Below are 14,339 nucleotides of genomic sequence, written 5' to 3' on the forward strand. Positions count from 1 at the left end.
GGTGTGATTCCCAATCAGAGGCAGCTGTCGCTCGTTGTCTCTGATTGGGGATCATACTTAAGTAGCCTGTTTGCTTACCTTAGTTGTGGGATCTTGTTCTGTGTTAGGCTTGTATGTGTTTAGCCTGAGGACGTCACGTTACGTTGTTTCTTGTTTTGTTTATGTTTATTATGTGTAATAAACATGTTCGCATACCACGCTGCACCTTGGTCTGACCCGTCTCTCAACGATCGTGACATGTTGCCAAAACTATAGTTTGTTAACAAGAAATTTGTGGAGTGGTTGAACAACAAGTTTTAATGACTCCAACCTAAGTGTATGTAAACTTCCGTCTTCAACTGTATATATTTTACAGTAAGAATATAATGGAATGTAACAGAAGAAAATATAAAGTATATTTTCCCCAAATGGCTATTGCTGATTGTCACCAGTAGCCTACTCACATGAGGAATGCACAGAGCCACGGTTATTCTAGGGAAAATGCAATTTGTAGATTTTTTTTTATTGCAAGATAGGTTAATTAGAAACCTTGGAATCTGCTCTTTCTGATAGGGTATAGCAATCAAAATGTCTGGCCTGCATGGACCTCTGTAGGATGATATGGAAGAAGCGCTATTTGGTAAGCTCCTCGCTTCTTTGTCAATGCACGCTGTCAATGCCAGCTGCACAGGTCATCAGTCTCTTTATTCTCTTTGACAATTTATAATATTGTCACCCATCAGACTATTGTCAGTTTAATCTTGTCTTTAGGCCACATCTATTATTATTATTATTAGTATATGTGAAATTAGTTTAAATATAGTTTAGGTGTAGTTTGGACGTGCCACCTGGGCAGGCAACTGTTGTCTTACAGTCCGGAAATACACTATCATCTAATTTTAGTATTTACAGTCTATGCGCTTCTGGATCAATCAATACATTTTCTGACTGATTACAATTTACATTTGGTGTCCTAAGGTTTCTAATGATCTATTCTAACATAAATGCATTCATTTAGCAATGTATTATTTATTATGGAATATTTATACAACTGAAATATCAACGGTTAGAATGAATTTCATGGTCATTCAAGTATGTATGGAATTCCGGCACTCTGAGTGTTAATATAACTTGTTTTCTCAAAATGTATGTTAGCTAGCTAAGTTAGCAATGTTATGTTAACTCCCATCTGCTGTCAACATCAGGATACAATTTGAGAGCACTAGTTAGCTCCAAAAGTGGTTATAGCTTTGACTGCATGCTGACAGTGAATTCAGAGCCATTCAGTGCTAGCTACACTACAAACATAATTGTACCGTGTTCCCGTGAAGCAATTGTAATGACAGTCCACCACAACATACCCAAGAGTTACCTAATTAGCAAGGGGTAGTCTGTGTTTAATTTCATTGTGTAGAAACACAGTTTGAGATCATTTTGAAGGGATTTTGACAGTGGTTGAATGGGGAATTGGGCTTCCCGGGAAAATGTTGTCCGAGGTTGCAACAGTAACCAAGGGGGGCGGAGCTTAACGAAGGGTCAATTGCCCCTCCCTGTTGCTCACAACAAGTTTCCATTCCCCCTGTCACAAGTGGAGTTATAGCTGATTTAAGATGAAATCGTCAACCCTGTTACAGTCAACGCTGTCATTTTAATTGTCACCTTTTATAGTCTGTATTTTATTTATTTTTGTTTTCCTCTGGAGATGGGGAAACATGTTTGTTATGAAGTTGAACGTGCTCTTAATGACAGAATGTTAAAATTTGGTTAAATAAATAGATTTTGTTTACAAATTTACGCTATCCAAAAGGCACTCTATTCAGGGAATGACACAGATACCAAATGGGGAAAACTTGAATCGGGATTGACCATAAGTGTGAATATACAGTTCAGTAGCTTATGTTGCTCTGTGTGTGTGGGATGTGTTGTTGTGAAGGGGTTAAATAATGACCCTGTGCATAGCCATCCTCTCGGGTGGGAGATAATCACTGTCTTTCTTCACTTTTCAGGCACTTCAGCCATCATTTTCCTATATCTATTTTCATCCATACCGTAAGAGTAATAATGGGCTCTGCTTAGTCTTTCATCATCAGGATGGCAGCGCTTGTTTAACTCACTTCAAAACCAATTAATTTGAAAGAGTCACCCTTTTCCAGCCCACAGTCTTCGGTTAAAGGACTGTTATTCATCTTCTCTTATGGCCAGTTTGCTTTAACTTCCAGGCAGTATCATATACACTGGGTACAGTATAGGGGTATATTACACAATAACGTCTCTACATTGTAATGTTTCACATTTAAAACATTAATTGAACAGCTCCTCTACCAGAAATCTGACATTTTCACAACTGAGTCCAATTTAATTAACTCCATTTAATTTCATCCTATCACTAATGTTTGAATGAGAATTCACTCTAGCATGCTACCCACCCCAGTGCTTTCAGTAAATCCCCAGAACTATAAAACTCCTCTATCTGTGTTTGTCAGGATCCTGGAACTGCAGGAGAAAGGGGACCTGGACATCCTAAAGCAGAAGTGGTGGCCCAGGAAGGGTCGCTGTGACCTGGACAGCCACTCGGAGGCCCAGCCAGAGGGCAGGTCCCTGAGGCTCCAAAGCTTCGCTGGGGTCTTCTGCATCCTGGCAGCAGGGCTGATGCTGGCCTGCCTGGTGGCCGCCCTGGAGACCTGGTGGAGCAGCAACCGCTGCCGGCGTGAGCAGCCCAAAGAGGTGACCGAGAACGCAGCCCCGATCCAGGGCCTGGTCGCACCGCAGCCCCTCCCCAGGCCCCGGCCAAGACCCAGACCCCCGGGCCCCCCGGTCTTGCCCAGAGATGCCACTGCCACACTCTACTTTATGGATCCAGGCGCAGACGCCAGCCCTGATTTAGTAGAGCTGCAGTACACCCAGTTATAGGTGTGCCCTGACGATAGTCCAAATTGATGTGATTGTTCAATTTTTTTTTTTGAGTGGGAGAGAAGTTGGGTTGGGTGGTTTGTTTAAAGCTCTTTTTCTCTCTAGTTTTTTTTTTTGTATTTCAAAAGAGCCTTTGAAAGATTATTCAGATGCTAAAACATGCAATTAATTGCTTGTTTTTGCTTGTTTCTTCTGAAAAGTGAGTCATTATCATGGATGGCAATAATGATAACTGCAAAAATATGAATAATGACTACAATTTTGTTGGTCCATTCATTCAACAACGTTTCACTTCTGGGTAGATATTTGCTGCCTCAGTCAGCGCAAACGCTTTCTTTAACACTAACGAGTCACATGACACCGGGGAGTGAAAATGGCTAATTGGGCCCAATTTGGACATTTTCACTTAGGGGTGTACTCACTTTTGTTGCCAGCGGTTTAGACATTAATGGCTATGTGTTGAGTTATTTTGAGGGGACAGCAAATTTACACTGTTATACAAGCTGTACATTCACTACTCTACATTGTAGCAAAGTGTCATTTCTTCAGTGTTGTCACATGTAAAGATATACTCAAATATTTACAAAAATGTGAGGGGTGTACTCACTTATGTGAGATACTGTATGTAATTTAACAGATACTTTTATCCAATGCGACTTAGTCATGTGTGCATCCATTTTATGTATGGGTGATCCTGGGAATTGAACCACTACCCTGGTGTTACAAGCGCCATGCTCTACCAACTGAGCTACAAAGACCACTTATGACAGCTACAGCGTATGTAGGCAATATGACAACAATTTCCAGTAAATTGTACCCAGTCCAAATACTCCCTAGTAATTCTACTGAGTGACGTCTTATTACAATTATATGTCAATGTCCAGATACACAGCCATGCTGGTTATTTATGTACTGTATGATTGTCTGTGATCCTATGCAGGTCACTAAGGACTACAGTCTGGAAAGGGTTTCTGGTACATTGACATATAATGACATTACAAGTGCTTCACCAGAAGGCAGGAGTGACATGTGGACGGAAAGAGAGAGAGAGACTGGGAGGAGGCAGAGACTATTGACACAGGTCAGGAAAGACCTGAGATATACGGGGTACTTTATGGGTTGGGGGGGGTGGGCAGATGGGGTTGGGGGGCATGGGCGATGGGTAGGAGTAGATATGTATTGCTTCACTGGTCATCTCACTCTGTGGTCTCTTCTGTTGTTTGGCATCTTTGTGGTATGATTTAAACATCATGGATGCATGGGAAATGTTTGGCAGCAACGAGAGGAAGGAGAAGGAGAAGCAGCCAAGAGGCCATATGTTTGGCTTTGTTTTCCGGTGCACTAGATTTTTCTGCGCAATCCTATTACCCATAACTTTTGGAGTAGTGAATTACAAAAATACAGAGACTTTCAAGAAATGATTTTAGGCCTTTGTCACCTACATTGTGTCTATCTTGTCCCATAAAGTGTGATGCATTGACATTGTGTACCCATCTGAACCAGTCAGTCTATAAGGACTTGATGCTTTTCATGCAGTAGTGTGCTACAGGTATAACATCTGTGGTCCATAGATACATTTATTTCAAGAAAGGCATTCTACTGAAGGAAGAGACATTCTGGTAATAGTTCATTTGAAATGTGGAGACATGCTTAAAAATCACACATTTCAGATTAAATCATTTTGTGTTTTGTTGTAAGGTAATGTCTCGGCAACATTTTGCTTGAATTTTGCATCTTGTTATTGTAGCATAGTGTTGACGTGGTTTTACTTTAGTGTTCCTTGAATAATAGTGATTTGAAGTAAATCAACATTCAAGTTCCATATTATTCAAATTGGAAATGTAATGTAAACAATGTGGAGAATTAACCATGTTGTTAAATCAAACAATTGCTGATCACAGCTTCTTTCTCCTTCAATTATTTATTTTCACTTTTCTTGCACTTCTCCTCCCTAATAACCTATGTCTCTGTGTATCTTTCTCTTTCTCTCTCCTCCTCTCTCTCACTCTCTCTCTCCAGGACAAAGAGGTGAATCTAGAGCAGGTCCACCAGCGTTTGAACAGCCACCTGGACGAGGACATGGCGCACAAACAGCTGCCGGGCCAATCTATCGAGATCTCTGCCCTGGACATCGGCAGCATGCAGCCCAGCCAGTCCCTGGAAGGCCTGCCTTCACGGGAGCACTACCCGGGCCATCACAGGGAGTCGGTCTCTGTGACCACATTCCTCCAGGAGGGACATGGGGCAGGAAGGACACTTGGCAGGGGCACTGGCAGATCCCTACCCCTCAGCAGCGCCACCATGCCCTCTATCCGCTGCAAACACAGGGCGCCCAACGGGGGGCTCTGCCAACAGAGCCCTGTCAAGACGCCCATGCCAATGTCATACCAATCAGTGCCCGGAAGACCCATTCCAGAAGCCATTGATGTAAGCCATGGGACTTCCATCTGACCACTCAGCCTCAGCCCAATCACAGACACTCAAGCCCCATTTATACCTGGTTCTAACATGCATCTTTTTTCCTCCACATTCTGATTGTGCCCACATTTTTAGACTGGTGTAGATAATGGAAAGATGTTTTGTGATCTGATTGTGATCAGATGGCTATCTTACAAATGTAAACGGATCTGGACAGTGAAACCACTTAAATCATCATTATACCACCCTCTGAAATCATTGACTTCTGGCATCAATATGCGTCTTAAAATAAATACATATTATTTGGAAATGCTATCTGTTAAATAATTTGCATACAGGGAGGGACCCGGAAATCTGGTCAACAATGCAGACACAGATATGAGACACATTTTAACACCATGTGTAGACCCATGTCTGAAAATGTGGGCCCAATCAGAATGTGGACAAGATCAGGACGCATGTTGGCTGTGGTGAGCTATAGTCTACAGAATGAATGGTCACAGGTGAGAGAAAATCAAAATATGGATGGCTTTTTTTTTTTTTCGACTGAAGAAATATGGAGGAAAACAAAATTAGGAAAATGACTTTCATGTACATATTTGTAAGTATGGAAAAAAAGAGGTGAGGTACAAAAAATAAGTGTATTTTGAATATTCTCAATTTTTTAAGTTGAGTTTATAAAACAGATACAAACTTATACAAAACATTACTGTTTGAATGGCTTTGTAAAATGTGTTCTAAATGAATAAAGGTGATAATTCCTTCTGTTTTTTTCTAAGTGCCAAGTTCAACTATGTTTTCTTTCAAATTAACATTATATGAATGTACCCAATTTATGAAAAGAAACTTCACACTTCAAAGACAGTGGAAAGAGAGTTGATTTGTTTCGTAAGAAAACAAAAAAAAAAATTATAAAAAAAAGTTAAAACACTGTCTAAATGGAGCCGTGTTAAGCCATGCCTTACATGTTGTTTTTGTACCACGTCGCTTTTGTAATGCCATCATTTATTTTCACGTATGAGTGAGTAACCGTATCCGAATACACATACTACATTTTAGGTATGTGAAAATAGAATGTTTTATAGTACGTGAAATGTCGAAAATCGAGTATGCTTTAAATGCCAGGATGTTATACCAGTGAGGAAGAGGCGAAGCGAGAGGTTTTACTGTGCCGAAAATTTGTCCCCGAAAATAAGCCCATGAAGTAAAGCATTTTTGTATATGAAGGTCAATGAGTGTTAAATTTGATCAACAAAAAATGTAATTGCTAAATTGCTATGTGAGGTATATTGGATCAAATGGAAGTTTTGTAATAGTTAGGTTGTTACGAATGCACTGATATAAGTGGACACACGTGGCATTTGGGCAACTTTGAAAAAATTTACTACATCGGAGTTGTGCCTGTTGTCATAGAGATAGATAGAGGACTCATCATGGATCTGACCTGTTTTAGCGTGGACATTGCCATTGAGGGCTTCCTCCATTTGGGAGCAATCAGCCAATGAAAAAGAAGAAAATTGACGTCTTTAAAATGGAGATAGCCTCAATGGTGCTTTCCTTTCTGTCACAGATGCTATAATGCTATAAACAAAGATGGGTCCTCTATCTATATCTATGGCCTATTGTTCACACTCGTATCTGCCCTCTCATTGGCTAAGATGGTCCCATCTGATCTCACCTCCTCTTGCCTGCCTGACATCTTTGAGGACATGTATTTCCATTGTTAGAGCAGTCACTCAAATATCTAGTCAATATAATAGACAATCTTTGGTTATACTCATTTCAGCTTTTCATCTAGTAAAATTTGATGCACACTTTGACTAAGTAAATTGTCTTTCCAGACTCACGTGTGTTTGACAACAGCTGATAATCAGCTGGTAATGAGATAAGGGGACACGCTGATGTGTGCTCTGTGAACAACAATAGTGGAACAGGGCAGTTCGCCTTCTATAAGTATGCATTGGGGGAATATATTAATAGCAATGTACAGCCTTACCCATGGATCTTGGGTCCGTTAAATGGGGTATCGGCCTACTCATAGAGACCCACAGATTACAATTCAAAAGAGTTTACACAAATATTAGCCTCATAGCTCTTATTGCAGGACTTTAACTGTGGGAAATCACCTCAAAATTCAGTCTATTGTGCGCATTGGACATTCCTATAGATGGGTTCGTTGTTTAACAACAAAACCGACACGTGCGCAACTATGGGGTTGAAAACAAAACAGATTGTTGACAACATGTAAACAATATTTAGTCTCCAATGTATATTGAAAACATAAATTAATTTACACAATGAGCACTTGTTGTCTCTCAAATACATCGTTACAGTTGTTGGTTAGCTGGCTAGCAAATTCTAGCCATATTAGCGTTGACATAAAATCAGTCAAAACACATCAAAACAAGAAATCGTATCAAGAACAAGATGAAACTACACTGAACAAAAATATAAATGCAACATGCAACAATTTCAATGATTTTACTGAGTTACAGTTCATATAAGGAAATCAGTCAATTGAAATAAATTCATTAGGCCCTAATCTATGGATTTCACATGACTGGGAATACAGATATGCATCTGATTGTCACAGATACCTTAACCCTTGTGTGGTGTTCATGTTTTTGTTATTCACCCAATGTTCGCAGGTCTGATGGACCCACAACATTATTGGGTTTTTAAAACAATACAGCCATAACAATTTACGTAAAAATACTTAATACTTAGATGTTGACTTATATCAATTACAAGCAATATAGACAGCATACATGGTTAATATTTGCCATTTACCTCTGCTAGATCACATTTATCAATAAAAGCACTATTCGTTTTTCTGTATTCAATTTGATTTTTGTAGACAAAAATCAATTATAATCAAGACATGGGTGGAATAAATCATGTTTCTCTTGAACAAATATAAATGAAACAAGGTTTTCATCACTATTGATGTTTATTGCTTTGAACTGAACAAATTGGAAGGACAAATTATACATACAGTATTCTATGTAAATGATAAATGAGCCCCCCATTGAACAAAAATTAAGGCCGGTCTACACACCACATGAGGGACAGAGTTTTAATGTGTGTGTGTTGCAAATGTATTTCTTGCACTTCATGCATGTGTACTGTGTCTTCCTGTCCTTCTTGGGTCCACACACGTTGCAGCGCTTCTTCTTGTTGCTACCGGCTGCAATCTAGAATGATGAAAACACTTAGTTCAGGAATTTTGCGAACATCTCACTCACTTACTCACTCACATATATTTTTTACAGCAGGCCAAGGTAGGAGAGTCAGACAAACACACATGCAACAACATCACTCACACTTACTTCCGGTATTAGAGTTGTTGGTTCTGTGGGTCGGGCGGATGGGGCACCAGCATTCTCCTCCTGAATCCTCCTCACGATGGCTGCAGAAGCTGGGGTCCTTGGGATATGTTGCCTCCTCTGGATTTGAGCTCTTACCAATGCCTTGCCCAGCTCCTTGAGAAAGAGCCGTCTCCTCTGGAGCTTATACCTGTTCCAATCTGGGTTCAACACTATCCAGATGACAAATGCGTTGTACGCTGAGATGTCCAAGATGTTGAAGAATATCACAAGTGGCCAGCGTAGGGTTCTTCTTTTGCAGCTGTAGCCAGTCACCAGATTGTCTAAATTGTCCACCCCTCCTTTTGTGGCATTGTAATCCATTATGATTTCTGGTTTTGATGTTCCCGGCCACAGATTCTCCCATCCCTATGCAGCGTACTAATGAGTACCACATTTTTGCCTTTCTTTGGCACGTAGGACACTAGGGACGTGTCGGCCGTGAACACAAACTTAGAGGAATTGATAGGCCTGTTCTGTGTATTCAACAGCTGAGGTGGGAGCTCTGGCTTGTTTTTTCGTACTGTTCCTACCATCGTCAGCTTCCTATTGAGGAGCTCCTGTCCCAGCTTGTGCGAAGTTAAAAAGTTATCGCATGTGATGTTGTGGCCACAGAGTCCCTGTGTCACGTCCAGGACAACCCGCATCCCTTGGTTCTTCTCAGGGGCTCCTCCATCTGGCTTCCCCATATACACTTGCAAGTTCCCCGCATATGATGAAGCAGCATCACAGGCAGCCCAGATCTTGATTCATCTTTTGCGGGTTTAGACGGTATGTACTGCCTGAAGGGGCAGCGGCCTCTAAATGGCATTAACTGCTCATCAACAGTAAAGTTGGGCCCAGGGTTGTAAAACAGGGGAAGGTGGTCCAGAGACATGATCCTCATATTCTGAAAATTCTTAATCTTCCAAAGTGGAAGACGCTCCTTCCACACTAGCTACTCTCTCTGCCAAAAAACATTCTAAGGCCCTCTGAGCAGAGATTATTTTTGCCATACTGATTGATTGTGGTAAAGAGCCACACATGCAAATCTATTTATTTTTTGAGTCCCTCCCCCAATTTGCACCTGGCTGGGGTAGAGTGTGGGAAAATACTGAATTCTTTACAATGTATCGAAATAATGTATTGAAATGATGTATTGTAATAACATTGTGCATGTTCCCGCAAGACATTGTGTAGTTTCACACACTAAAAAGGGTAAAGAGTGCGAGAAAAGCGGGTGACAGGCAGACAGGCAGGGAGACAGACAGGTTATTGGTGCAATGTTGAAACAGCAGGCCTAGGGAGGAGGAAGACAGAGTGAAGGCACACAGCAAACCTTTTTGTTTCATTTTTACTTGTTTTCAACTACACACACACTTTTCCACACTTTTATTACCCTTGGGTCCAGTGGACCCGAACACCACATATGTAATATAAATGTGTAGGGGGGTGCACAGTGTGCACTCACTGAAAATGTGTTATTTTACATGTTCTTCACAGAAAATGAGCCAAGGCCAATGAGTCTCAGGTTGAAAAAATAATTATTTGTATCATTTTTCTTTTAGTAAACATTGAAAATGGGTCCCACAGACCAGAACACCACACAAGGGTTAAAAAAAAGGTAGGGGTGTGGATCAGAAAACCAGTCAGTATCCGGTGTGACCACCATTTGCCTCATGCAGCGCAACACATCTTCACATAGAGTTTATCAGGCTGTTGATTTTGGCCCGTGGAATGTTGCCCCGCTCCTCTTCAATGGCTGTGCAAAGTTGCTGGAAATTGGCGGGAACTGGAACACGCTGTTGTACACGTCGATCCAGAGCATCCCAAATATGCTCAATGGGTGACGTCTGGTGAGTATGCATGCCACGGAAGAACAGGGACATTTTCAGCTTCCAGGAATTGTGTACAGATCCTTGCGACATGGGGCCATATATTATCATGCTGAAACATGAGGTGATGACGGCAGATGAATGGCACGACAATGCCGATAAATGGCACTGCAATGTTCGTTGTCCGTAGCTTATGTCTGCCCATCCCATAACCCCACCACCACCATGGGGCACTCTGTTCACAACATTGACATCTGCAAACCGCTCGCCCACGCGACGCCATACACGCTATCTGCCATCTGCAAACTTTTCCAGCGTTCAAAGGTGAGCATTTGCCCACTGAAGTCAGTTACAATGCCGAACTGCAGTCAGATCAAGACCCTGGTGAGGACGACGAGTACGCAGATGAGCTTCCCTGAAACGCTTACTGAAGGTTTGTGCAGAAATTATTCGGTTGTGCAAACCAATAGTTTCATCAGCTGTCTGGGTGGCTGGTCTCAGACGGTCTGGCTGGTCTCAGACGGTCACGCAGGTGAAGAAGCCGGATGTGGAGGTCCTGGACTGGTGTGGTTACACATGGTCTGTGGTTGTGAGGCCAGTTGGACGTACTAACAAATTCTCTAAAATGACATTGGAGGTGGCTCATGGTAGAGAAATGAACATTCATTTTTCTGGCAACAGCTCTGGTGGATATTCCTGCAGTCAGCATGCCAATTGCACACTCCCTCAAAACTTGAGACATCTGTGGTGTTGTGTGACAAAACTGCACATTTTAGAGTGGCCTTTTATTGTCCCCAGCATAAGGTGCACCTGTGTAATGACCATGCTGGTTAATCACCTTCTTGATGTACCACACCTGTCAGGTGGATGGATTATCTTGGCAAAGGAGAAATGCTCACTAACAGAGATGTAAACAAATTTGTGCACAACATTTGAGAGAAATAAGCTTTTTGTGCATATGGAACATTTCTGTGATCTTTTATTTCAGCTCATGAAACATGGGACCAACACATTACATGTTGTGTTTATATTTTAGTTCAGTATATATTTTTAACCCTTATTTTACCACGTAAGTTGACTAGAACACATTCTCATTTACTGCATTGACCTGGGGAATATTTACAGGGGAGAGGAGGAGGGATTAATGAACCAATTAGAAGCTGGGGATGATTAGGTGGCCATGACTGTATGAGGGCCAGATTGGGATAATTTTTTGGGGGACCAGAGGAAAGAATGCCTCCTACTGGCCCTCCAACACCACTTCCAGCAGCATCTGGTCTCCCATCCAGGGACCAACCAGGACCAACTCTGCTTAGCTTAATAGGGCAAGCCATCAGTGGGATGCATGGTGGTATGCTGCTGGCATTTTGTTTACTAGGCCTACTTTGTACAGCTGTTTTGTTCTGCTCACATTCATTGGTTCACATTCACAGTTGTGTAGCTATTCTAAGCCAAACTAAGCCAGGCTACTACTTTCAGCATTTAGTTTGGATTATTTTTGATAAAACAGCTGTGTGTAAGGCTGCATTCATATAGGCTGTTTGTAATAGGTGAATTACCTTATCTATCTTGTAGCCTATATTCATTACCAAAACGGCCTTGCTTTAGTGTGTAAGGCACTGTCCATTGTGTTAATACAGTGCAGCGGAGATAGGCTACAGATTTCGCGCCAACCTCTCACTTCAAAAGCACTCAGTAAATGTTCTTGGAGTCTAAGCATTTTTATGTGTATTGTGGTATAACATGATATTAGCATAATTCAATATAATTCCAATGCAAGAACACCCCAAAATTGTGCCCCCTCACTGATTTCAACTGCCCCTTTAGTCACTTTATCCTGGCGCCGGGTCTGAATAGCATGCTATTCACCCAGTATTTGTTCAGGTTGGAGATCTAAGAAATAAAGGTGTGGCGGAGGTGTGTCTACAAGTCGTGTTCTGACCTTGACTTACTTCCCTCATAATTCCACCACCTTTACGCGCGAGGAAACCATGAATAAGGTCGAGCGAACCTGCCAGTTCCAAGTGGAAAAAACATTGACTATTTTTTCTGATAGAAATAACAGCATTCTCCATGCACTGTAATTTATAAATGTATAAGAGCTGTTGATAAGAGCTAGGTAAATGAGTACCTTGCTCTTAACCCCCATCCAATACATTTTAAGAAAGTTTAAGCTTATTTACTGCATTTCTATACAATTTTAAAACTCTACAATGCTATTTGGAGAAAAAGCAAAAACAAGCTAAAATGACCCCAGCCATTATCACATTGGTTGCTGTAACTTCATTCACCTCAGTCGATCTACTAACATATCGCCTATAAGCTATACAATTAAATGCTACACATTAACTCACATTAACTCAGCACCGGGAGTTAATTTAATATGTACAGAGGGATCTGTTAGCAGAACAATTATTTTATTAACAAAAGGTAAACAAATATGTTTGCTTTACAGAACTTTTGCTGTTGTTGTTGCAGTTCCCCAAAACACATACTTCCACCATTTTCTCCCTGTGCGTCCAACATTGTAATAGCTCCTCAGTTGGTCAAGATGGTCAACCCTGCCCATTTTCTTGTTTTAATCCATTACAAGCTCTGGAACATATACAAGTTCCTACCACTTCTAAAAACAACTCCAAAACCCCTGCCACTGTCACTTCAGGCCCAGGCTGTATGTTACAAGGGTGAATGGTGGGACTTGGGGCAGGCACACTCCATGGAAACATAGTCTCCCCTCTAGGGTGTGCTCTCCCTCTTCCCCTCCCTCTTCCACCTCCTCTCCCTCTGCTTCCTTCTCTCCCTCTGCTTCCTCCTCTCCCTTTTCCTCCTCCTCTCCATGTTCCTCTTCCTCCTCCTCTCCATGTTCCTCTTCCTCCTCCTCTCCCCCTCTTCACTCTCCTCTTCCTCTCTCCCTCCACTCTCCTCTCATTCACCCTCCTCTTCCTCTTTCCCTCTACTCTCCCTTCTCTTCACTCTCTTCTTCCTCTCCCCTCCACTCCACTCTCCTCTCGCTCCACTCCTCCCTCCTCGCTCCACATCTCTATCCCTCCAATAATCTCTAACTCCTCTTCCTCCCTGCCTTTTACTGCTGAGCCCTGACTCTCCACATCACTTCCCTCGCTTTCACTGACCTAGAGGAACAGAGGGAGAGGAGAGGAGCAACAAATAGGATACAATTGTGGTCAGGAACATAAACTCTCTCTCTCCCTCTCACACTGTCTCTCTCTTCCTTCCTCTCTTTCTTTTTCTCAACCACAAACACTATCTTCCTAATAAGGGGTTTTCATAATAAATTGAGTGATACAGTTACACGCCTCCCATTCTCTCGCTCTCACTCGCTCTCTCTCCTTTAATCAACTCTTGCTTTCTTGCCTGACAGACTAACAACAGGGTTCGCCAATGTCAGCTGAATAGTTACAAAGCTGGGACAGTTTCCAAATTAATTGCATCGGTAGAAACAGGAAAAAACAAGCAACTTGTTAGCTGGCTATGTAAACAAATATCCAATTCATCATATGAGCTCCACTGAGCGGGCATCTACCCTAACACGACAGCTAAACAGTCAAATAATAGGAAAACGAGGCCTATGTATAGCCTATGAATATCTGCACCTAGCAAACATGACAAACCATAACCTAAACCCAACAGATAAACAGAAATTACTATAACTTTCATTTCGGTGGCTAGTTAGCTGGTTGTCTGTATGGCTAGCTAGTGAAAGTGACAGCTGAGGTTGACGCTACACGACCGCAGCCCAAATGTACCACTACACATAACTGACAGACTAACTAGCTTGCTAGCTAGCTATAGCAAGCAGATTGGGCCGTTTCTATATGAATTACATTGGTAGAAA

General features: G+C 41.8%; 1 protein-coding gene across 2 annotated transcripts in view; it reads left to right on the forward strand.

Moving 5' to 3' along the window:
- LOC121571305 (glutamate receptor ionotropic, delta-1-like) overlaps window positions 1-6,074 on the forward strand; it is a 515,242-nt gene extending 509,168 nt beyond the window's left edge. The window contains exons 15-17 of one of the 2 annotated variants that reach the window (XM_045222049.1): window positions 2,463-2,703; window positions 3,830-3,970; window positions 4,909-6,074. In XM_045222049.1, the coding sequence (XP_045077984.1) occupies window positions 2,463-2,703; window positions 3,830-3,970; window positions 4,909-5,340 (814 nt within the window). In that variant the 3' untranslated portion in view covers window positions 5,341-6,074. The remainder of the gene's footprint in view (window positions 1-2,462; window positions 2,704-3,829; window positions 3,971-4,908) is intronic. The other variant, XM_041882706.2, reaches the window with a different exon arrangement.
- Window positions 6,075-14,339: the final 8,265 nt, after the last annotated feature.

The sequence above is a fragment of the Coregonus clupeaformis genome, chromosome 1, assembly GCF_020615455.1.
Source record: "Coregonus clupeaformis isolate EN_2021a chromosome 1, ASM2061545v1, whole genome shotgun sequence".
NCBI classification, from domain to species: Eukaryota; Metazoa; Chordata; class Actinopteri; order Salmoniformes; family Salmonidae; genus Coregonus; species Coregonus clupeaformis.